Source organism: Pituophis catenifer, unplaced genomic scaffold (genome assembly GCF_029215685.1).
Source record: "Pituophis catenifer annectens isolate HBS135680 unplaced genomic scaffold, rPitCat1.0.hap2 SCAF_17, whole genome shotgun sequence".
NCBI lineage: Eukaryota > Metazoa > Chordata > Lepidosauria > Squamata > Colubridae > Pituophis > Pituophis catenifer.
This window is the reverse complement of record NW_027256897.1, coordinates 10016538-10041766: the sequence shown is the minus strand read 5'-3', so window position 1 is coordinate 10041766 and position 25229 is coordinate 10016538. Positions and strand designations below refer to the sequence as shown.

At 46.4% G+C, this 25229-nt stretch overlaps 1 protein-coding gene across 1 annotated transcript in view; it reads right to left on the bottom strand.

The window, feature by feature from the left end:
• The window catches only part of PBX3 (PBX homeobox 3), a 113101-nt gene extending 97511 nt beyond the window's left edge, over positions 1 to 15590 (bottom strand). Inside the window, 2 exon segments of the mRNA XM_070955545.1 lie at positions 12326 to 12399; positions 15394 to 15590. Coding sequence (XP_070811646.1) covers positions 12326 to 12399; positions 15394 to 15590 — 271 coding nt within the window.
• Between the last annotated feature and the right edge of the window lie 9639 nt (positions 15591 to 25229).

Here is a 25229-nt window from a genome sequence, read left to right as displayed (position 1 = left end):
TAACAGAATTGGAAGGGACTTTGGAGGTCTTCTAGTCCAACCCCGCTTGAAACAGGAGATCCTCTATCATTCTGGACACAGAATGATAGATACAGATACAGAGAGAGGGGAAGAGAGAGAGAGACATAGAGAGATACAGAGAGAGGGGAAGAGAGAGAGACCTAGAGAGATACAGAGAGAGGGGAAGAGAGAGAGACATAGAGAGATACAGAGAGAGGGGAAGAGAGAGAGAGACATAGAGAGATAGAGAGAGAGGGGAAGCGAGACCTAGAGAGGTACAGAGAGAGGGGAAGAGAGAGAGAGACATAGAGAAATACAGAGAGAGGGGAAGAGAGAGTGACATAGAGAGATACAGAGAGAGGGGAAGAGAGAGAGAGAGACATAGATACAGAGAGGGGGGAGAGAGAGAGACAAGAGAGATACAGAGAGAGGGGAAGAGAGAGAGAGAGACATAGAGAGATACAGAGAGAGGGGAAGAGAGAGAGACATAGATACAGAGAGAGGGGAAGAGAGAGAGAGACGTAGAGAGATACAGAGAGGTGGGGAGAGAGGAAGGGAGGGGAGAGAGATATATGTCAAAAGGATTTTGTGGTTCCCGGTGTTTTTTAACAACTAGTTCTCTGCCCTAATGACCAGCTGGGTAGGCATAGCTAGGGGATCATATGACTGGTGGAAGTGAGTGACGTCGAGTTGGCCACGCCCACCCAGATTTTGTGGCTCCTGGTTGTTTTCTTTTCTGTGGGAAACGGGTCCAAATGGCCCTCTGAGTGCTTAAGGTTGCAGACCCCTGGGCTAGTCTAAAGAAAAGAAGAATTAAGGGTGACATGATAGCAGTGTACCAGTATTTGAGGGGCTGCCACAAAGAAGAGGAGGGGGGGTCAAATTATTCTCCAAAGCACCAGGACAAGAAGCAACGGATGGAAACTCAATTGGGGAGAGAAGCAACCTGGAACGAAGGAGCGTGAGAAGATTTAATCAGTTGCCTCCAAGAAGTTGTGGGAGCCTCCATCACTGGAGGCTTTGAAGAAGAGATTGGATAACCATTTGTCCGAAGTGGTGTAGGGTTTCCTGCCTAAGCAGGGGGTTGGACTAGAAGACCTCCGAGGTCCCTTCAAGCTCTATTCTGATTGATTTTATCTTCATCCAGGTCTGGGACGCTCTGGATGAAAAGAACGGGGGCTTGGGGGTTGGGGAGGGGGGGGCTGGGAAAACGTGCAGGACAGTCTCTCTCTTTCTCTCCTCCGTCTGCTGCCGGAGGGACACAAAGGGCGAGGAGAGGGTTGGTTTCCCCTCCGCCGTCTCCCATTAGATCAATTAATATTCAGGGAAAGTCTCTTTAACATGAAGTTTAAATAATCATAAAAGGGAAAGAGGAGGGCGAAGGAAAAGAAAGGAGAGGAGCCGCGCACACGCACGGATGTTCCAGAAGCTTCTCTAGACCTTTCAATCAATTTTTATTTATATGCAAAACCGGGGTGGGGGAAGAAGACAGAGAGAGAGAGTGGGGGGGGGGGGGGAAATGCAGATATATACAAAGCTCCTCCTGATGGTAACACTCTCAATTTAGTGACAGGCAAATGGTTTCCTGCTGCCACTTAATCTCATTTCTTGCATAATGCCCTCTAATTAGCATATCAAAGTGAATTAATACTTCTAGGGCATTAGCGATGAGGGGGGGAGAGAGAGAAATCTGTTCTAAGCTTCACAATAGCAGTTAAGCAACAGCCAAAAAATCCTTCCCCCCCCCCCCCCGATATACATATATATATATATATATATACATACATACATATATATATGTATATACATATATATATATATAACAAACTATTCTAGTGTATGTATATATATATATATATACATATATATATATATATGTATATATATATACACACACCCCAAATCATTTTGCATTGCAAAACCGTCCCATTTATCTATCCCTTCTCCCTCTCTAAACACTTTTACCGCACACTGTTTTACTACTTTTTCCCCCCAAACAAAATGATAATTGCCCAAAGTTAGCGGCATCTGTAAAGGCCCGTGCAGAATCTTAATTTGGGAGAAAAGAGGGAGGGGGGGGAAAAAAAAACAAAGAAAGAAACAAACAAACAAACAAAAAAACAAAAAAAACATCCACTGGCAGAATAGTTTCATGCGGGCTGAGCCCCCCCCCCCCGGCTCAGAATCGAAACGGCGGGTTTTCTCAAAATTAAAAAAAATAATAATAATAAAGGAAGGGGGGGGTGGAATCTATTTAACACTCTTATAGGATTCTTTCTCTCTCTCTCTCTCTCTCTCTCCCCCTCTCTCTTTCGTTCTCTCTTTCTCCCTTCCTCCCTATCTCTCTCTCTCTCCCTTTCTCCCTCGCTCCCCTTTCTCATTCTCTCTTTCTCCCTCCCTATGTCAGTCTGACATCCTATCTCTCTCTCTCGTTTTCTCTTTCTCCCTTCCTCCCTCTTTCTCGTTCTCTTTCTCCCTCCCTATCTCTCGTTTTCTCTTCCTCCCTCCCTCTTTCTCATTCTCTCTTTCTCCCTCCCTATCTCTCTTGTTTTCTCTTCCTCCCTCCCTCTTTCTCATTCTCTCTTTCTCCCTCCCTATCTCTCTTGTTTTCTCTTCCTCCCTCCCTCTTTCTCATTCTCTCTTTCTCCCTCCCTATTTCTCTCGTTTTCTCTTTCTCCCTCCCTCCCTCTTTCTCATTCTCTCTTTCTCCCTCCCTATCTCTCTCTCATTTTCTCTTTCTCCCTTTCTCCCTCCTTCTCCTGCTCTCTTTCTCCCTCCCTATCTCTCTCTTGTTTTCTCTTCCTCCCTCCCTCTTTCTCATTCTCTCTTTCTCCCTCCCTATCTCTCTTGTTTTCTCTTCCTCCCTCCCTCTTTCTCATTCTCTCTTTCTCCCTCCCTATCTCTCTCGTTTTCTCTTTCTCCCTCCCTCCCTCTTTCTCATTCTCTCTTTCTCCCTCCCTATCTCTCTCTCATTTTCTCTTTCTCCCTTTCTCCCTCCTTCTCCTGCTCTCTTTCTCCCTCCCTATCTCTCTCTTGTTTTCTCTTCCTCCCTCCCTCTTTCTCATTCTCTCTTTCTCCCTCCCTATCTCTCTCTCTTATTTTCTCTTTCTCCTTTACTCCCTCCTTCTCATTTTCTCTTTCTCCGTCCCTATCTCTCTCTTGTTTTTTCTTTCTCCCTCCCTTCCTCTTTCTCCCTCTCTCTCTCTCTCTTCTCTCTCTCTCTCAAGAACCCCGGCCTCCCTCCTGCGGCTCAGAGGGCGTAACCACCTGCTGGATCAAGATTGACAGTATGAAAGAAGGACCGCCCACATTTGTTAGGAGCGGATAAAAGTTGACAATGGATGTTCCTGGCCAGGAAGGAACATACCCAGCTATGCATGAACTGTAAAACCTGTGTACGTAAAATAAATACTGCAGGAGTCAACACTGACCCCAAAGCCCAAAGGAACCCAGTAAACACACACACACACACACACACACACACACACACACACATTGCTATATATTCCAAGGGGTTGCATAATAGAGCCCATTTGGCCTAGTGGTGAAACCGAAAAACCAGGCGTCAGAGAGTTCTAGTTCTGTCTTAGTAATGAAAGTCAGCTGGGTGACTTTGGGCCGATCACCAGGAGACGGTAAATTATAATCCCCGCTTTAGGCATGAAAGCTGGCTAGGTGACTTTGGGCCAGTCACCAGGCGACTGGGAGTTCTAGTTCTGTCTTAGCAATGAAAGTCAGCTGGGTGACTTTGGGCCGATCACCAGGAGACGATAAATTATAACCCCGCCTTAGGCATGAGAGCTGGCTAGGTGATTTTAGGCCAGTCACCAGGTGACTGGGAGTTCTAGTTCTATCTTAGCAATGAAAGTCAGTCGGGTGGTTTTGGGCCAATCACCAGGAGACGATAAATTATAACCCCGCCTTAGGCATGAGAGCTGGCTAGGTGACTTTGGGCCAGTCACCAGGTGCCTGGGAGTTCTAGTTCTGTCTTAGCAATGAAAGTCAGCCGGGTGGCTTTGGGCCAATCACCAGGCGACGGTGAGTTCTAGCCCTGCCTTACCCATGAAAGCCAGCTGAGTGAATTTGGGCCGGTCCCTCTCTCCCTCTCTCAGCCCAACTCAACACTCTTGTTGTGGGAAAAACAGGAGGAGGAAGGAGTATTGATTACGCTTGGCACCTCGCGTTATTTGCAAAAATAATAAATGCAGGATATAAATAAATAAGGTTGAAACAAAGCCAGCTTAGAGGTCGACTACAGCCTGGCCCTCACCCCCTTTGATGTGGCTGACACCCCTCCCTCCCTCCCCCACAAAAAAGAGATGAACTTTTCGGAGAATTGATCCTTTGGCCAAGCTAGTTATTTCTAAGGAAGTCCCTTTGCGAGACACGCGAGCAAAGAGAAAAATCTGTTCCTAGTCACATCCAGTTTCAATTTTTCTCCGGTGTCTAAGGGATAACAAAGGGCCGATCGGAGAAAACCAGAAACGGGACAAAAAGGTCAGCCTGGCGGGGTTTTAAAGAGGGGGGAGAGACATGGCCGAAGAGAGCCCCGAGCAAGTTTTAGCATAAGGTGGGCCGGTATCACTGAGCGGTGAATGCAGTTCAATGTGTATGCTTGAGCAGCTGAGGATGGGGGGAAACAGAAGACCCATACTCACATATCCATCTTCCTCCATCAATTCACAGAGACCACCTCGTTTTCTAGGCTGATCCGCAAGGGAAGGGAAACCAGGAAGGAACCACGAAGGTCCGAATTCACATCAATCTCTGGTTTCTTCTCAAAACATTCGGATCCGCCCAGGCTCCAAAACCAAACTAACTATATAGATTAAATAAGCCACAAGGAGGAAGAGTGGGGGGGGGGGAGGGGGCTTTTGCAGGTTGTCATGCAAAGCCCCTTTCGGAAGTCGCAAGTTTGCATCCCTAATTTTGCCTTTTGCAAAAAAAAAAAAATAAAACCTGTCAGAGTTTAGGCAGCGTAACTAGTATAACAAGATAAACCCAGGAGCAAAACACAACACACAGAGAGCCTTTTAGATAAATAACAGTGGTTTTATCGACAGTTAAATATTTACAGACTTCTACGTGGTTAAATACCTTATCATACAGCTACACACGGAGAGCAAAAAAAAAAAACCCCACACACACTAACACAACACCGGCAAATGTGATTGAAACGGAGCCGAGACCATGTAACAGACAACTCTCGTTGAGCGTGGTCAAAATTGACAGATCTATTTTTTTTATATAAAAAAAAAAATACGGCACGGCAAACCCGAGATCTCTCCCAACACCGGGCTTTAATTCATTCTTGATTAGATGCGAAAGAAAGCTGGCGCTAGAACTCCACGGCGCATAAATAGACCCAAGGACGGCCTGTCGCACCCGGTTTAATATATTTTAAAATATGCGAGGCTATTCCCAAGCCGAGCTTGCAAATTAAGCTTCTTTCTTTTAAATAAGAATAACAATAATAGGAAAAAAAAAAAAAAACCAGAAGAGAGAAGTATTGACAAGCAGGGCTGATGGCTTGGGTTTGGAAGAGGAAGGATAATCAAATTGATCGGCGACACACAATCAAGGGACACTCTTGGCAACACAGCGGTCAGATCTTGGGCCGTCAAGAACGAGCCGCACAAGAGGAAGGGAGCTGCAGAAGAACCTTTTGTGTACCGAGCACATGCCACCGCACGCAAAGGACGACACGACGTTCACACCTGATTTGCTACGGTGTTCGGCAACCCTGAGGTTACTGGCTAACCCGCGGGGCCTCCGAGACCCAAATATAACCACGAGACCCCCCCCCCTTCAAACTCCTTTGAAATGAGTCCACCGGGTTTCAGAACCTTTGAGGAAAGGAAGCAACAATTGGGGAAAGCGGCAAATATTTATGTTAACACCCCCCACCCCTCCTTTCCTCATCAGGGGAACAGAGAGGGAGAGAAAAGACACCGGGAGTCTATTCCTAAATCCGGACGGAATAATTTTCTCTTTTTCGGCGAGGATTTAGCAGGAAAAAAAAGACTCACAAAAGACCGAATTTTGCTCCGTTCTTAAAACCTAAGCCCCCCACCCACCCATTCCCCAAGCCAGGATGGTTACCATTCAGAACATACAGATGGACACCGAAATCTCTTTAAAACCAGCTGCACAATATGTCACAGTCTATTTACTTTTAAACAGAGCGTTCCGACCATCGGTTTTTTGTTGAAAACAGGCAAGCCTCCAAAAGCCTTGTCTCTTTCTGTTGTTTTATTTTACTGCCAAAAGCGCTCGCTTGCCAACAACTGGTGTCAGTCGGCGGCGCTTAAACACGGCAAAAACTTCCCTTGCAATCCTGTTTCTTCTTGCTGTGGAATCGGCCTGCAAAGATTTCCTTCGGGGAGGTGGGTTGGGCAGTGGGGGAGTGACTTAGTTTCCCCTTCTCTGCAGAGAAGGAAAACAATGGTGTCCGGCCGATACCTGAGCGAGGAAGAAGAGTTGGAGAAGAAGGATTTAAGCCAGGCGCTTCAAGAGCCGAGTCGAGTTACAGGATCCGAACTGCCAGCAGAAGGAATAAGGAATAAGTTGAGGATTACGATCCACCCCCTCCCTTCTACACCTGGACAAGCTGCTTTGAACGAGAGAGCAAATTGTGAATAACAGAGTCGGGAAGGGACCCTGGAGGTCTTCTAGTCTGACCCCCTGATCAAGCAGGAGACCCTATACCCAGTGGTGGGATTCAAGTAATTTAACAACCGGTTCTCTGCCCTAATGATTTCTTCCAACCACCGGTTCGCCAAACTGCTCAGAAAGTGAACAACCGGTTCTCCCGAAGTGGTGCGAACCGGCTGAATCCCACCACTGCCTATATCATTCCAGACAAGTGGCTGTCCGGTCTCTTCTTAAAAAATCTCCAGTGATGGAGCGGCCCACAACTTCGGGAGGCAAAACAAAAACTCAATTTTCCCAGAATAAAAACTTGATTTAAAAAAAAAAAAAAAAAAGATTAGAAACAGACTGCAATTCCAGGCACCTATTTTTTTTCCTCCTCCTCCTCCTCCTCCTCCTCCTCCTCCTCCTCCTCCTCCTCCTCCTCCTCCTCCTCCTCCTCCCCCCTCCACAGAAGTTCATTAATTTTTACGATCCTTCCAAGTCAGTCCCCAGCTTCTAAAGCCTCACAAAGGCTACACAACTCTAGCAACGCATTATGTATATTATTAGGACTTTCCAGTGAATTAAAGCCATTTAGACTTGCACTGGCTTTCAATTAGCGGCGGGTTTTTTTTTTTGTTGTTGTTGTTGGCAGCTGTCATCTCAGAGGTCCTTAAAGGAGACAATGCCCGGCTTCAGCTCAAGCTGGTGTGCTCAGAGGCACACCAAAAACTTGTGCAAAGAAAGAAAGAAAGAAAGAAAGAAAGAAAGAAAGAAAGAAAGAAGGAAGGAAGGAAGGAAGGAAGGAAGGAAGGAAGGAAGGAAGGAAGGAAAGAAAGAAAGAAAGAAAGAAAGAAAGAAAGAAAGAAAGAAAGAAAGAAAGAAAGAAAGAAAGACAGACAGACAGCGCAGCGGCCCAAGCAGGCAGAGCATTCGAGCGCTCGTGAAAATACGGAACGGCAAACACTTTTCGGTCTGTTATAAACGCGTGCCATTTCAGCCGGGAAAGAGACAGAACGAAGAACAGGGGAGACTCCTTAAAAAAGAGGAATGCAAAACAAGCTGGCAAAGAAGACAGGCGGAAAAAGACCCCACCGCCATCCAGCAGCGCTCAAAGGAAGAGCAATTTAGAAAGTAGATTTCTAGAAATCTAGCAATCTAGAATCTAGAAATCTAGACTTCTCGCAATCTAGAAAGGAGTAGCCTAATCATAAGAGTTCGGTCACAATAACAGCCCAAACATCATATTATTATTATTATTATTATTATTATTATTATTATTATTATTATTATTGTTGTTGTTGTTGTTGTTGTTGTTGTTGTTGTTGTTGTTGTTGCTGTTGTTACAGAATAAACTTTCTCCTCTCAACAGATGTTATTTGGAAAGCATCTGGATCAACAGGCTAATTCGAAGGACAGGCCAGCTTTTCCCTTCCCTGCTAAACTTCCAGTATTTGGGTGGCGGGGAAAAATAAATATCTTTATAAAGGTAGGGCTTAGAAACTTTAAAAAAACACACACACACACACACATTGTTATAAACAGGGTCAAGGGTGCAAATTAAAATTCTGGAGATTCCAATGAAGGGAACTTCTGCTGCCCTAACTCAAGAGCGGAGTTCTCGTGTGGACAAATATTCCATTTACAACATATTGTATTTTGGGACAGCCTAGAGAATATGGGCTCCGTAGAACTGCTGAGGGTCCCCAAACTGAATAGCTGTGTTTTGCAACTCAAGGCCGGCCGCCGTATCAGGTCCACCTCTTGTCTAAATGAATAAATCTAAAATTACACTTACAGGTTCCAATTAGTTTACCGCCCCTCATATTTCCAACGGTTACACTCCCGCCTTGCCTTTCTGTGCATGCGATAAAAGCGGCCTCCGTTATTTTATCAAGGATCTCATAAACAAATCTTTTTCTTCCTTGGGGGAAGAAGTGGGGGGAGAGAAGGTGATTGCATAGGATGTCATAGACGGCAATGACCAGGTTCAACTGAGGAAGGAAGGAAGGAAGGAAGAAAAGGAGGGAGAGGTAAGCAAGGAGAAAAGAAAGGAAGAAAAGAAAGGAGAAAAGGAGGGAGGGAGGGAAGGAGAAAAGGAGGGAGGGAGGGAAGGAAGGAGAAAAGGAGGGGGGAGGGAAGGAAGGAAGAAGGGAGGGAGGGAAGGAAGGAAGAAAGGAGGGAGGGGAGGGGGAAGGAAGGAAGGAAAAAAGGAGGGAGGAAGGGAAGGAAGAAAGGAGAAAAAGAAGGAGAAAAGGAGGGAGGGAAGGAAGGAAGAAAGAAAAAAAAGGAGAAAAGGAGGGAGGGAAGGAAGGAGAAAAGGAGGGAGGGAAAGAAGCAAGGAAGGAAAAAAGGAGGGAGGGAGGTAAGCAAGGAGAAAAGGAAGGAAGAAAAGAAAGGAGAAGAGGGAGGGAAGGAAGGAAGGAGAAAAGAAAGGAAGGAAGAAAAGAAAGGAGAAAAGGAGGGTGGGAAGGAAGGAAGGAAGGAAAAAGGAAAGGAAGTTTTAAAAACTGAGCAAGAGAAAGCAAAAAGGGAAATTTCTCTCTGCTGGTACAGAAAGAAGGAAGGAGAGAAAAGAACAACGATAATCATGCCATACAAAGCGTGCAAAAAAAAAAGAACAACAACTTTTTAACTAAAGGGCGCTTCACCCTTTTACGAGGGCCAGCCATTCAAATAAACCTGTAAACATATCAATATTCCACAGAGGTGGGACGGGGAGGGCTTTCTTTCCCCACCCCCACCCCCACCCCCTTAACATATCCATACTCACATTCCCAAGTTCTGAAATTGCTAAGGGAAGAATTCTTCGCCAGAGAAAAACATCCTGCTTGTCTGGGGCATTTCACGGGGGGGGGGGGGGGGGATAGTGTCGAGAACGCAAGGAACGTCTCCATTCAGGACCCCCCAACTCGGGAGTTTTCACCCGAGCCCCTTCTGGGAAGTTTCCCCTTTCCAGGGGTCCCTCGATTGGCATCGCCAGTTCCAGAGCCTTCCTTTCCGCCGAGCCAAGTTTTAAAACTGCTGGCAAAGGAGAATTCAGCCGAACCGGGCCAAGTTAGAAAGGATGCTCCCGGTGTAGAATAGAAGAGAATTCTTCATTGATTGGACACACAAGGAATTTGCCTTTGGTGTATAGGCTCTCAGTGCACGTAAGGAGAATAAAATAAAATATATGCATCGAGAATCAAAAGACACAACGCTTGATGATAGTCACAGGTTACTAATAAGCTATCAAATCGTACTAGGGAACAAATGAAAACAATATAAATTGAGAGATGCAAGCAACATGGTTATAGTAATAAGTGGGAAGAGACAGATACTAGTAAGGAAGAGAAGAATAATACGGTCTTAGTAAAGGACTCAGAGACACCCAAGCCCCTAGCTTGCCAGAAAAAAAATAGGAACAAGCAAAAGAGCCTTGGTAGTACAGTGGTTTAATGCACCCTGTTATTAACACAGCTGCCTGCAATTTCTGCAGGTTCGAATCTTACCAGGCTCAAGGTTGACTCAGCCTTCCATCCTTTCTAAGGTAGGTTAAATGAGGACCCAGTTTGTGGGGGTAATAAGCTGACTTTGTATAAATATACAAAAGTATGAAGGCTATTGCTTAACGCATTGTAAGCCGCCCTGAGTCTCCGGAGAAGGGCGACATATAAATCAAATTTTTTTTTAAAAAAAAAAATGAGCCGAGGGAAGTCGAATAGAAAAAGGAAGGTGAACATACCAGGGTCTCACTTCTTTTCCAGCAGGCTATAAACACAGCTCGCAAAATCCATCTTGGAGCCTTCTGGGCGCCCCCCCCCCCCCAGACCCCCCACTCCCCAAATGAGTCCAGGTCTTAATTTTCAGGAGCCAGAGAGAGATAACGGTGACTTAGCAGAGTCCAGGCAGCAGGGAAAACTCCGAAAATTGGAAGGTGGGCTTGGAAACATCAACCATGAGATCCCCATATTCAGCTTGGGAGGATCGGCTGGCTTACTGGCAGGAAATATATCGCCGGGGCAGACTGGAATTGGGATACAGGGTCTATTCCTTGTAGCACCGGCCCGAAACACAACCAGGATTTTCACTGGCTCAGTTTCAATTCCAGCCAGGAATCCCTTTAGATCAATCTCCACCTTTTCTTTCCATTTACTCTTTCTTTCTTTCTCTCTCTCCCCAGCAACCACAATGCTAACTCTAGGCATGAGGTAATACAAAGATGACAAAAAGCTCTATTATCAGCACATAACGCACCATATTAGAAAACAGTTTATCAACTTCTCCGGGGTTTGATTTAAACAACAACAACAACAGGTAAACTCGTGCAGAAAAATTAATATCGCTTTGGCAATCGTTCCCGCGTAGACGCGCCAGCAAAAAAAATCGACACCGGCCCCTGTATTTTTCTGCTCAACGTGGGTTTCTAAAGATCTTAAATGGTTAGCTATTCTGGTATTTTGCTTCTCCTCCTTCACTTAAATTTCACACAAGCATGAAAGCACCGACTTTAGTCACACGCCAACCGAGACAATGTCGAACAAACCTGGAGTTACACCCTCCTAGGAAATTAAATAGATTTTTTTTTTTTAAACACAGAAGTCCCGCAGGGAGACCGAGTGTTGCTACTTCGCCCCTTAGAAGGAGCAACTTGCAACTGTAAGAGGCCAACTCTCTGCAAATTGGAAGGATGAAAATAGAGCTTTAAAACAAAGTTGACGGCAGGCGATTCTTACTATTAAGAACCTGGCGGGATTTTTTTCCCCCAGCTCTTAAACGGGCCTGCAAATAAAAATCTTGATTTCTTGGACCCCTGCTTTATCAACCTTAAGACTCTCAAAGAAAAATCTCTCTTTTTCTCCACCCCATCCCTATTGTGGGGGAGATCAAAACCACCGAGTTGAAAGCTCTCCACAGATTCACCCCCTTTGTAAATAAAATAAAATAAAATCCTGGTTGGGGAGGGGGGAGGTGTTTGTGCAGCCTCTAAAAGCATTTTGGAAACAACCAGGAGTTTTGTTTTTGTTTTTTTTCCCTAGGAGGAGGGAAAAAAAAATAAAAATCTGAAGCAGCAAGGAGCTTTTGCAGCGAGATCTTCTCTCGCCCGGCAAGCACAACAAATTAAAACACCGGAGGGGAAATCCAGCAAATTCCTAGCTCAGCCACCCTCTGTAATTGTAATTAGCTCCCCTGTTACTTCGATCGGGAGGAGAGGAAGGCGAAAGGAAGATAAGAGGGAAAAAGGAAGCCAGCTGAATCCACGGCCGCTTCCATAGAAACACAGGGAAGGGAGGGATGGTAAGGGGGGTGTGTGTGTGACACAGAGGCTTCACCGTTTTTTTCCCCGCGTTTTGCAAAACAAGCGTCCGAACAAAACCAGAGTGCGAACATCGAAAGCCGGCCAAAGCAAATTAGGTTGGTTGCAAAGGATGCTCGGGGACCCTCGAGATCAACGACCCCCCGATGAGAACAGATCAAAGATGGCTGCAGCGCCAAACACAGCTTTTCTCCCAGAGCTGGGGGAAGGGGGAAGGGGGTCTGTGACCCTGTTTATCCAGGGAAGGTGTAAGGGGTGGGGGGGATGGAGAGGAGGAGGAGGGAGAATGAGGGTACCAGAGAGAGAGAGAGAGAGACGAGGGCCTGTTTGTTTGTGTTTTGCTTCACCCCCTCCGTCCCCCCCCCCCCAAACCCCGAGTCGGTCTTTTCCTACCTGTTTTCTCTTTGATCTCACACAGGACGCTGAACAAAGCGGGTTTCATTCTATGGCAATTGAGAGCGTGCTTTCTGCAAAAAAAAGAGAGAGAGAGAAAAAAAAATGGAAGGGAAAATAAACACCCCAGGGATAAAAAAAAAAGGGGGGGGGAGATGGATTAGCCCGAGCGGAGGGGGTGAGAAGAGGTCACCGTTTCTTGTCCTAAGACTTTTTTTGGGTGGTGGGGTAGGGAGAGGGGGGTATTTTTTTAAGTACAAGCAGGGCATCCTTTCCCGCCTACAAAAAGAGGCATTCGAAAAAGGGAGAAGTTCGACGGGGAAAGCAGAAAAGGGTGAGAATTGAGGGACACGGGAGAAGTCGGTCGGAGGCCGCTACCTAAGAGTTTGGAAGGGGGGTTCCTCTCAATTCTTTCCCCCCACCCCCACCAATCCCCAAATCCAAAGCCACTCCTGAAAATATCTCCCAACCCTTTCTTTCTTGGGGAAAATAAATCACAGCTTGTCAAGCCGCTCTTCATCGGCAGTCGTGATTTATGGAAAGAGAAGGAACTTCTAAGAGTTCAACTCCGGGGTCTCTCATAGGAACGGGACGGGGCCTTGCAAAAAGGAGTTCCAAAATAAATGAATTAATTAAATGTCACTCCCAACCACCACCACCACCACCACCCCACTCCTCTCTTTCTCTCTTGTTCTTCGGCAGGCCAATGTTTACTTAAAAAAAAAAAAACTCAGGGAAGGAAAGGAGTGAGAGAGAAGAGGCCGAACAGACTGGGACAGGTTTTTTTTTTGAGAAAAGCAAGAACCAGACTGCGCCTCCCTCCTAGGCTCACAATTTTCTAAAGGAAAAAGAAAACACACAAGTTTGGGGGAGGCCCAGGAGGACCCAGAGAGAGAGAGGGAGGCAAGCAAGCTAAGTTTTCCTCTACTCGCTTCCCCCAGCTCTTTGCAGCCATGCCTTCAGCTTAACTCCAGGCATTCCCTCCATAAACAAACAAACAAACATTTGAAGAGACAGAATCTCAAACTTTTTGAGTTTCCGTCTATTTTTTTATTGTATTTATTTTATTTTTGTTTTGCTTGCTTGCTTTTCTGCCTGATACTTGGTTGCAATGTTTACTTTAGAGAGAGTCCACTTTTCTACTTTTTTTTTTTTTTTTAAAGAGGGGAGATGCAACTCCTTCAACAGCAGACTGCTGTTTGGGGGTGCCAGGCCGTTTCTCCCCCCCCCCCGGCCTTCTTAGGTATGTCTAACTAGATGATGCCGGGTTGAAGGGGGGTGGGGGGTGGGGGTTGAAGTTGCTATTCCCCGTCTTTCAAGAGCTCGGGTATCGCTTGGGTTATTTGGAAGGAAGGAAGGAGATAGGAATAGGAAGGAAGGAAAAGGAAGGTAGGAAGGAAGGAGAGAGATAGGAATGGAAAGGAAGTAAGGAAGGAGATAGAAATAGGAAGGAAAGAAGGAAGGAAGGAAGGAAGGAAGGAAGGAAGGAAGGAAGGAAGGAAGGAAGAAAAGAAAATGGAGATGGGAATGGGAAGGAAGGAGAGAGATAGGAATGGGAAGGAAAGAAGGAAGGAAAGAAAATGGAGATGGGAATGGGAAGGAAGGAAAGAAAATGGAGATAGGAATGGGAAGGAAGGAAGGAAGCAGATAGGAATAGGAAGGAAAGAAGGAAAGAAGGAAGGAAGGAAGGAAAATGGAGATAGGAATGGGAAGGAAGGAAGGAAGGAAGGAAGGAGGAATAGGTAAGAAAGAAGGAAAGAAGGAAGGAAGGAAGGAAAATGGAGATAGGAATGGGAAGGAAGGAAGGAAGGAGGAATAGGTAAGAAAGAAGGAAAGAAGGAAGGAAGGAAGGAAAATGGAGATAGAATGGAAAGGAAGGAAGGAAGGAGTTAGGAATAGGAAGGAAAGAAGGGAGGAAAGAAGGGAGGGAGGGAGGAAGGAGATAGATAGGAATGGAAAGGAAGGAAGGAAGGAAGGAAGGAAGGAAGGAAGGAAGGAAGGAAGGAAAGAAAAAGAGGAGAGTGGAACGGGAAGGAAGGCAGGAAGGAAGCTCTGCTTCGGGATTATGGATTTGGGAAGGGGATCAATCCTTTTCCCCCCTCCCCACATACACACTCAACTCAGCAACATAAACAACTGGCACCCGGAGGGGATGCTAATCTGGGGGGGGTGGTCTTTGCTTCATTGCCATTTTTGGCTTTCCCAGCGGTGGAGGTTTTCCTTTTGAGGAAGGGGCGGAATTGTCACGTTTTGTCCCCTCTGGTTTCTCCAGGCTGCCTTTAAGAGGAGCAGTTTTTAAATTCTAGCTGGACTTTGCCAGGTGGCAGGCAAACAAGCCAGCCAGCCAGCAAATAAATAAATAGTTTAGTGGATCAACAGTGTGTCTGTCTGTCTGTCTGTCTGTCTGTCTGTCTGTCTCTCTCTCTCTCTCTCCCTATCTATCTATTTATCTCTATCTATCTATCTATCTATCTATTTATATATATATATCTCTCTCTGTCTCTCTCTCTATCTATCTATTTATCTCTCTCTCTCTCTCTCTCTCTATCTATTTATCTCTCTCTCTCTCTCTCTATCTATTTATCTCTCTCTCTCTGTCTGTCTATCTATCTATCTATCTATTTATCTCTCTCTCTCTCTATTTATCTCTCTCTCTCTCTCTCTCTATTTATCTCTCTCTCTATCTATCTATCTATCTATTTATCTCTATCTCTCTCTCTCTATCTATCTATCTATCTATTTATCTCTATCTCTCTATCTATCTATCTATCTATTTATCTCTCTCTCTATATATATCTATTTATCTCTCTCTCTCTGTCTCTCTATCTATCTATTTATCTCTCTCTCTCTCTATCTATTTATCTCTCCTCTCTCTCTCTCTCTCTCTCTGTCTCTCTATCTATCTATCTATCTATTTATCTCTCTCTCTCTCTCTCTCTCTATCTATCTATCCATCCACACATCCACAAAACACAACGCCCCAGACAATCGGCGCGCAGACCCCCCCACCCCCACCCCAAGCCCCCCACCCCAAAAAAACCCCTGGCCGGTTCGAAAAAAAGACCAACTTTGCTTGCGCCTCGTCCAGGCTCTGGTCGGTGATGGTCATGATCTGGTGGAGGATGTCGCCAATGTCCTGCTTGCGGCCGTCACCGTCGGCGCCCTCGTGCCCGTGGGGAGGCGGCAGAGCCATGCCCCCTTGCACCGCGTGGCTGGCCAGGTTCACGCCGGCCAGCGTCTGCAGCATCCGCGTCTGCTCGTCCATGGTGCCCGCCGCGACGATCGCACTTTGGGGACGGCAGCGGGGCGGGCGAGATTGGGGGGGGGGACTGGGAGGAAGGAAGGAAGGAAGGAAGGGAAGGAAAGAGAAGAAGGAGAAGAAGGGGAGAAAGGAAGGAAGAGGAAGAAAAGAAGAAGGGAGGAAAGGAAGGAAGAGGAAGAAAGGAAGGAGAAGGGAGGAAAGGAAGGGAAGGAAGGAGAGAGAAGGAGAGAAAGGAAGGAGAAGAAGGGGAGAAAAGAAGAGGAAGAAAAGAAGGAGAAGGAAAGGAAGAAAGGAAGGAGAAGGAAGGGAAGGAGAGAGAAGGAGAGAAAGGAAGGAAGAGGAAGAAAGGAAGGAGAAGGAAGGGAAGGAAGGAGAGAGAAGAAGGGAAAAGAAGGAGAAGAAGGGGAGAAAGGAAGAGGAAGAAAGGAAGGAGAAGAAGGAAAGGAAGAAAGGAAGGAGAAGGAAGGGAAGGAAGGAGAGAGAAGGAGAGAAAGGAAGAGGAAGAAAGGAAGGAGAAGAAGGAAAGGAAGAAAGGAAGGAGAAGGGAGGAAAGGAAGGGAAGGAAGGAGAGAGAGAAGAGAAAAAGGAAGGAGAAGAAGGGGAGAAAGGAAGAGGAAGAAAGGAAGGAGAAGGAAGGGAAGGAAGGAGAGAGAAGAAGGGAAAAGAAGGAGAAGAAGGGGAGAAAGGAAGAGGAAGAAAGGAAGGAGAAGAAGGAAAGGAAGAAAGGAAGGAGAAGGAAGGGAAGGAAGGAGAGAGAAGGAGAGAAAGGAAGAGGAAGAAAGGAAGGAGAAGAAGGAAAGGAAGAAAGGAAGGAGAAGGGAGGAAAGGAAGGGAAGGAAGGAGAGAGAGAAGAGAAAAAGGAAGGAGAAGAAGGGGAGAAAGGAAGAGGAAGAAAGGAAGGAGAAGGGAAGGGAAGGAAGGGAAGGAAGGAGAGCCGGAGAAAGCGAGGGGTTTGGGGGGGCGGATGGAAGCAAAAACGGCAGCGTTCCTTGGTTGGCAAGCGGGCAAAAATCTCAGCCGCAGTTCCCGCCGCTCTCCGAGAAAAAAAGAAGGACGGAAGAAAACAAAAAAGGAAAAAAAAAGAGGGGGAAAAAAGGGGGAAGGGGGGGGAAAAGAGAGAGCGAGCGCCGAAAAGCTAAATCCCCGAGCCTGACATCGCTCCGGCTTGGCGGTGGATCTCTCTCTCTCTCTTTCTTTCTTTCTTTCTTGCTCTTTCTCTCTCTCTCCCGCTCTCCGGCTTGGTTTTCCCCCCCCAAAAAAAGCCTCCTCCTTTTTAAGTTCCAAAAGCTCCGGCGAGGCTCCAGCGGCGATCGGTGGGTGCCGAGCCCGCCGGCCTCTGCAGAAGCAGCTGCGGGGAGTGAGAGAAGGGGGGGGCTGGCGGAGAAAGAGAGAGAGGGGGGGTCCTCCCTTGTTATTCTTTTTTTCAAGTCGCGTTTCTTCTTCTTCTTCTTCCTCCTCCTCCTTCCTCTTCCTCGCCCGGCAGAGCGGCTCTCGGGGGCTCTGGGAGCCTCGTTTCTGGATCTGGGAGCTTCGGAAGCAGGGGCGGTGGGAGCGGAGGAGGAAGGCTCGGATTCGGCTCCTCTTGGGTTGTCGGTGCGAGTGTCTGGCTTTTCTCTCTCTCTCTTTTTTTTTTTTTCTTCCCTTCCCCTCTTCTTCTTCTTCTTCTTCTTCTTCTTCTCACTTCCTCCGATTTCTTTCTTTTTTTCTTTCTTCCCTCCCCCCTTCTTGGAAACAAAGGAGTCGCAGGGGAGGAGGGGGTCGCCCCCCAAAAGCGAGACACCCCCTCCCTTCCAAAAAAAAAAAGAAGGAAAAGGGTTTTTTTTTTTTTTTTTCAAATCCTGAAAAAGTTACGACGACGATGACGAAGAAGAAGGCGAGTCTGGTCCAGGGATTTCTCGTCTTCTTTTGGGAAGCAACCAAGCAGCAGCAGCCGGTATCTGAGCGGGCATCCCCGGCTCTTAAGGATGGGCCACATTGACAAGCGGAGGGGAGCCGCCGCCTTCTCCCCCAGAGAAGGGAGGAGAGAGGGGGGAAGAAGGAGAAGAGTCGCCCTCGTCCTTCTTCGGCCGGAGAAGGGACAACAAAAGCATCACCAGCGATCTCGGAGTCTCGGTCCCGGCGGGGTCAAAAGCTGAGAAAGAAAAGAAAAAAAAAAAAAAAAAGAGAGAGAGAGAGAGAGAGAGAGAGAGAGAGAGAGAGAGAGAGAGAAGCCGGAGGGGAGAAGAAGAAAAAAAAAAGTTTGAACTTGGGCAAAGCCCAAAAAGAAAAAGGGGGGAAAAAAAGAAGAAAGGAAAGGAAAAGAAGAAAAGCGGAGGAGAGGGAGAGGGAAAGAGGGGGAAAGGGGGAAAGAAAAAAAAAGAAGGGTGTGTGAGAATAATAATAATAATAATAATAATAATAATAATAATAATAATAATAATAATTGCAAGTGCCCCTAAAAAAAAGGCAAAAAAAAAAAAAGAAAAGAAAAGAAAAAAAAAGAGCAGCCGGCTGGAATTGATGAGTCCGGCCGCTTTGTGTGTGTGTGTGTGGCTGTGTGTGTGTTTTGTGTTGTTTGATCGGGGTGAGCGATTGACAGCCTGCCAACGCCGTTCACTCAGCCTTGCCGACGTGTCGCCCGGCGAAGGAGGCGAGCGGCGGCCAGCAAAGAGGACGGGGAGGGGGAGCCACGCCCCCCTCTCCCGGAGCCCCGCCCACACGCCCCTTGGCCACGCCTCCCCCCCCCTTGGAAGGAGACCCGGGGGTCTGAGCGCAGCCAATGGCTGGTGGGGGGGGTCCTCTCTTCGACCCTTCTGCACCCCCCCCACCCTCCCCCAAGCCCAGTTTGGGGGTCCCCGGCAGGTGGGGCTGTTTTTGCCCCGGCTGAATGAAAGTTAAGAAGGGGAAGGAAGGAAGGAAGGAAGGAAGGAAGGAAGGAAGGAAGAGAGAGAGAGAGAGGGAGGGAGGGAGGAAGAGAAAGGAAGGAAGGAAAGAAGGAAGAGAAAGGAAGGAAGGAAGGAAGGAAGGGGAAGGAAGGAAGAAAGAAAGAAAGAGGAAAAGAGGAAGGAAGGAAGGAAGGAGGGAGGGAGGAAGGAAGGAAGGAAGAGAAAGGAAGGAAGGAAGAAAGGAAGGAAGGAAGGAAGAAAGTAAAAGAAAGAAAGGAAGGAAGGAAGGAAGAGAAAGAAAGGAAGAAAGAAAGAAAAAGGAAGGAAGGAAGGAAGAGAAAGAAAGGAAGGAAGGGAGAAAGAAAGAAAGAGAAAGGAAGGAAGGAAGGAAGGAAGGAAGGAAGAAAGAAAGAAAAAAAGAAAGGAAGGAAGGGAGAAAGGAAGGAAGGAAGGAAAAAAGAAAAAGAAAGAAAGGAAGGAAGGAAGAAAAAGAAAGGAAGAAAGAAAGAAAAAGGAAGGAAGGAAGGAAGGAAGAAAGAGAAAGGAAGGAAGGAAGGAAGGAAGGAAGGAAGGAAGAAAGAAAGAAAGAAAGAATGAGGAAGGAGGGAGGGAAGGAAGGAAGGAGGAAAGGAAGAAAGAAAGTTAACCCTCCCCTCCCCCCTGGCACACACACCTGGCCCACCTAAGCCCCGCCCCTTACCTGGCCCCCCAACCAGGAACTCCGCCCCGCCTCCCAGGCGGCGCCGCCAAGCTGCCACATCGCTCCTCCCGCCACTTGGCTTTATATGGCCCGGCTTCCGCGAGCCGGCCTTTTTTATAGGGGGCCACGCCCCGCCACGCCCCGCAGGCCACGCCCCCTCCACCCGCCTGCCTTCCCACCGGTCAGGACGCCTTTCGCAGCGGGCCACGCCCCCCTGATGGCTCCGCCCCCTCCCGTCTCTCATTCTCCCTCTCTCTCTGCTTTGTGTGTGGCTCCTCCCACTCGGCCGCGCGCGCCAGCCTCTTTTAGCCCCGCCCGCTCGGGGGGCGTGGTTTAGTGCCCCGGCTTGGCTTTTTTTTTTTTTTCCTTGTTGCCAAGGGAGCGAGGTGTGGGGGGGGGGAGGAGGAGCCGTGGTGGGTCACCTGGCCAAAAGGGTTGAAGGTCGGGCTCGCTTCCCCCCGCCACAACGTCCTGAGGTGATTTATGCCCGACGGACATGTTTTTTTCGCCCGACGACCCTAACGGACGCCTCGCCACAGAAGCAAAAAAAAAACAAAACCGTTTTCTCCCCCCCCCCGAGGGAATCCGCGGCGGGGCCAATCAGCGCTCTCCGAAGGAGGGCACGGAACCGCTCCCCGCCAATCCGAGACGGCTTGGGAAGGAAAGGAGGCGGAGCTTTATAGAGGACGTTCTCCCGGCCCCGCCCCAACTCCGCGGCGCGGCTTGCCATTGGCGCGTTCGAACGGGGCACGTGACGCGGCACAGGCGGAGGGGTTGCCATAGCGACGACGCGGCCCGGCATCCTCGCATCTTTATACACGCGTCCGCCCTGGCTGCCTCCTCACGACCTCCCTCCGCCCAGGCGGCCGGGGAGGCTCCATCCGGGGGGCAACCCGACCATTTTGCATCCTCTCCGCCTCCCTGCCTCCAATTGCCCGTCTCGGCCTGCAACCCGCCCGCCTTGCCCACCCGCAGGGCCCCGCTTGGCTTCTCCGGGGAGGCTCCCCCATCGCAGCCAGGGATGCCCTTTCCCCACGACCTGGCTTGCCTCCTTGCAGGGCGTGAGAATTCAAAACCAGGACTTGAGGACGCCCTCTGGAGTTTCAGGAGGGCCACCAAACCCATCATCCCCTGCCTGGCACCCATGCCAAGGACTGCAAAGCCCATGCAAGACGCCTCCGAAGAAGAAGCGCTCTGATTTGGGGGTTCTTCATTCAACCCACCCCAAAAAACGAAACAAATAATCTCTTGGAAATGAACTCTCTGATCTTAAAACCTCCTGCCCAAAAATCTATTAAATTAAAAAAAAAAAACTTCCCAGGATCTCTTCCCGCCTGCATCTCCCATCCATCAGAGTCCTTGGAGATGGATACTCGGAGGGCAATTCCCTACTGGCCCTGCAACATCATTATTGGGATTTAAAGCCTTGGTAGAAAAAGAAAACATCCAAAAGGATGTAATTTGTATGTTTGGGGAAAAAAAAATAAAAAAAAAACTTTTTGCAAAAAAACAAAACTAACAACACCACACAAGGCAATTTCGGAGCTGCCAAGTTTGCCATCCAACTTGCCCATCCTCGGAGCGGCTTCTTCCTTCATTGTGTATTTTAAAAAAAAAAGGAAAAAAAAAAATCCTGCTTCTGCCAGATCAAATTTATATCCCGGCCAACTCTTTTAAACAACGTGGCGTGTTGGACTGTAGTTATTTATGGAAATATATAATTTTTTTTTTATCAACGTTCTGTTTACCATTATTTATTAATGCCATATTTAAAAATATTACAGCTGGAAATTTATTCCAATGCGCATTAGTAAATTACGCTTGTAATTCCTAATGCATTTTTAATTATGAATTTATTCCTGCCTCCTTTTATTTATGGTTGCAAATGCTCCCCGTTTGCAGGGCTGCATATATAATTGGAGACACTCTTAATTAAGTATTCTTGGACATTACATGTTACAAAATATTAAGGGGGAGGGGGGGTTGTTTCAAACAGAATTATAGGAAGCAACCATTCTTCCATTACCTCTCCGTCTTCATTCATCAGCTGACGAATGAAGAAGCAACAAACACATAACACAAACTTTTGCATTCCTAGAACAGCTTTTCCCAATTGGGTGTCACCGAGATGCGGCTTAAAAGTTGGGAATTCTGGAAATCGCAATTGTGTCACATATAGAGCTCACCAAGGTGGTAGAAAGGAGCTATAGGTTTCTGCACAATTGTACCATTCGTTTTAAAAAATAAATAAATAAACAGGTTGCAGACGGGCGTTTAGATTAATTATGGGCCTAATTATTTTAAATCCATTTTAACTTTTGTGTATAAAGTGTTTTACTTTGGCTGTTCACCGCCCTGAGTCCGAAAGGAGAAGGGCGGTATAGAAATCTGAAAAATAAATAAATAAAATAAAATAAATCATAGAGAATATCTTTGTAATGGAGGCAAAGTCTTCGGAACTTGATGGAGGGCGGAGTCTATTACTATGTAGTCCTCGACTTATGACCACAATGTCTGCTGCTGAGCAAGGCCGTTGTTAAGTGAGTTTTGCCCCCATTTCACGAGCTTTCTTGCCCCAGTGGTGAAGTGTAATTCACTGCAGTTGTTAAGTTACTAACCCGGTTGATAAGTGAATCTGGGTTCCCCACTGACTTTGCTTGCTAGAAGGTCACAAAACGGGACGTCCTTCTGCCCGCCTTCTCCCTGGGCCCTTCATCGGTTGTGGGAATTGGGTAGGTCGACTCTAGTGAAAAGAAGGACTAGGGGGTGACATGATAGCAATCCAATATCTGATGGGCTGACACAGAGAAGAAGGGGTCAACCTATTTTTCAAAGCACAGAAGGCCAGAAAAAATGGATGGAAACTAGTCAAGGAGGCATCTCCAACCTAGAATTAAGGAGAAATTTCCTGAGAGGAGTTTATTTATTTATTTATTTATTCGATTTATATGCCGAAAATAAATAAATAAATAAATAAATAAATAAATAAATAAATAAATAAATAAATAAGAGGGAAAGTTTGCCAGGAAGAGGCCAAGGCAATCCTGAACTCTCAAACAATAAATAAATAAAAAGCAACCAATTTGCAACCAGAAGATTTGCTACTTGGAAGAAAAACTCTGGAGTTTAACTTTTCCTTGTCCTTAAAACCTCTGGATAGCAGCTACAAGGAAGATTGAGGTCGTCCCTCCCCTTGAGGATTGATGGGTAGGGAGAGCCAATGGGTTTATTTCATTTTATGCTTATGCTTTTTTTCCCCCTTACTCCAGGGAGGATTCGGGGACCAATAAAATCCCATTCTTAGCAGTTAAAAACCTAGACAAAAATTAGGCAGTTTCAATGGTTTTTTTTTTAAGGTTCCATGGTTGATTGGCAACTTTTCTTCTTCTCCCTCAGATTCTCATAGGAAGAAGAATCTAGTTGGGGTTATGTGGGGGGGGGGGAGAAAGAGAGAGGGAAGGGAAGGTGGAGAAAGGTGGACCTGAGTGAAAACTTCACAGTGCATATAGTACTATGGCGTATAGTTGTTCCTACCTTTTTAATCTGTAAGTGAGGACCTGAGTGAAGACCTCAGTCTGAAGTAGAACTTACTATGTATAAAGGGAGGGAGGGAGGGAGGGAGGGAGGGAGGGAGGGAGAGAGAGAGAGAGAGAGAGAGAGAGAGAGAGAGAGAGAGAGAGAGAGATGGACCTGAGTGAAGACTTCTATGTATGAGGAACTGAGAGAAAATTAATTAGTAAATAATTTATATCTTTAAATTTAAGGAGCAGTCACCTCGGACCTCGGTAAAGACATGACTCTCTCTTTTGTTTCTTGTGTGTTTTTGGCGTTTGTGGGTGTGTAAATGGACCTGAGTGAAGACTTCACAATGTACAGTAGTTTAGCTTATATCTACGCCTATCTATTTAATGAGTATATGAGGACCTGAGTGAAGACTTCATGGTGGACAGTAATTTATATCTTTAGTGGAGAGAGAGAGAGAGAGAGAGAGAGAGAGAGATGGACCTGAGTGAAGACTTCACAATGCAAAGTACTGTGGTTTATAGCTATGCCTATCTATTTAAGCTACACATGAGGACCTGAGTGGAGACTTCACAATGCAAAGTACTGTGGTTTATAGCTATGCCTATCTATTTAAGCTACACATGAGGACCTGAGTGAAGACTTCACAGTGCCTAGTACTTCCTATCTTTAGAGGGAGGGAGAGCGAGGCAGCCTGGGCTTGTTTGAATTGGCCTCACTGTGAAGCAGAAATGTCTACCTAAGGAAATATGAAGTGTTTTTAGGTGTTGGATTATGTGTAATGCATGTATATATAGATGGGAGATACACAAGTGAACAGCACAACTTAGTACTGTAACTTTTATCTATTTTTATCATCTATACCAGAGGACCTGAGTGAAGACTTCACAATGTACAGTAGTTTAGCTTATATCTATGCCTATCTATTTAATAAGTATATGAGGACCTGAGTGAAGACTTCATGGTGGACAGTCATTTATATCTTTAGTGGAGGGAGGGGGGAGAGAGAGAGGGAGAGATGGACCTGAGTGAAGACTTCACACTGCAAAGTACTATGGTTTATAGCTATGCCTATCTATTTAAGCTACGCATGAGGACCTGAGTGAAGACTTCACAATGCAAAGTACTGTGGTTTATAGCTATGCCTATCTATTTAAGCTACACATGAGGACCAGAGTGAAGACTTCACAATGCAAAGTACTGTGGTTTATAGCTATGCCTATCTATTTAAGCTACACATGAGGACCTGAGTGAAGACTTCACAGTGCCTAGTACTTCCTATCTTTAGAGGGAGGGAGAGCGAGGCAGCCTGGGCTTGTTTGAATTGGCCTCACTGTGAAGCAGAAATGTCTACCTAAGGAAATATGAAGTGTTTTTAGGTGTTGGATTATGTGTAATGCATGTATATATAGATGGGAGGTACACAAGTGAACAGCACAACTTAGTACTGTAACTTTTATCTATTTTTTTATCATCTATACCAGAGGACCTGAGTGAAGACTTCAGGGTCCACAGCGACAAAGCTGCCTGACTATACCTTCCACACAGGAGGACCTGAGTGAAGACTTCGCCCTGCGTCGAGCGTCCCTCGTTGCTCCCTTAGTTCACTGAAGCTGAGGAGGTCTGGATTTGAGGCCTTTGGGGATGGTGGCCCAGGAGGATTTCTTTCTAGGGCTTATCAGATTTGGGGGGGGGGGGAGTGGATGGTGGAAGGAGGTATCTATCTATCTATCTATCTATCTATCTATCTCTATCTATCTCTATCTATCTATATATATATATCTATATCTATATCTATCTATCTATCTATATATATATAAACATATATTTTAAAAAAATATTATTATTATTATTATTATTATCTATATCTATATCTATCTATCTATATCTATCTATCTATCTCTATATCTATCTCTATCTATCTATCTCTATATATATCTATATCTATCTATCTATCTATCTATCTATCTCTATCTATCTCTATCTCTATCTATCTATCTCTATATATATCTATATCTATATCTATATATATATATATAAACATACATATATTTTAAAAAATTATTATTATTATTATTATTATTATTATTATTATTATTATTATTATTATTATTATTATCTATATCTATCTATCTATCTATCTATCTATCTATCTATATAAACATACATATATAAACATATATATGTTTGAATCAAAAGAAACGGAGAGCACTAGGACCCGGCGGACCTCTCCTGCCGCCACCGCCTCCTCTCCTACGCAGACGGTGCCTTTATGGCCGCCCCTCTGTTTTTCCCCCCCGCCCTCCGCGAAGCGCATGCGTACAAACACACCCATCCTAGAAACACCCCCCCCCTCCTCCCCAAACCCGGCTTCCGGCCACTTCCGAATGGCGGCACTAGTACTTCCGGGTCGGCGCGTCCGTGGCTGAACCCGGCGGCGTTGCCTGCCCGTGACTCCGTGGAGCGAGCCTCCTCCCCACGCCCGCGGATTTTTTTTTTTCCCCCACTCACCCCCACCCCCGCACACACGCCCCACGCCTGGGGAGGGTGGGGGAG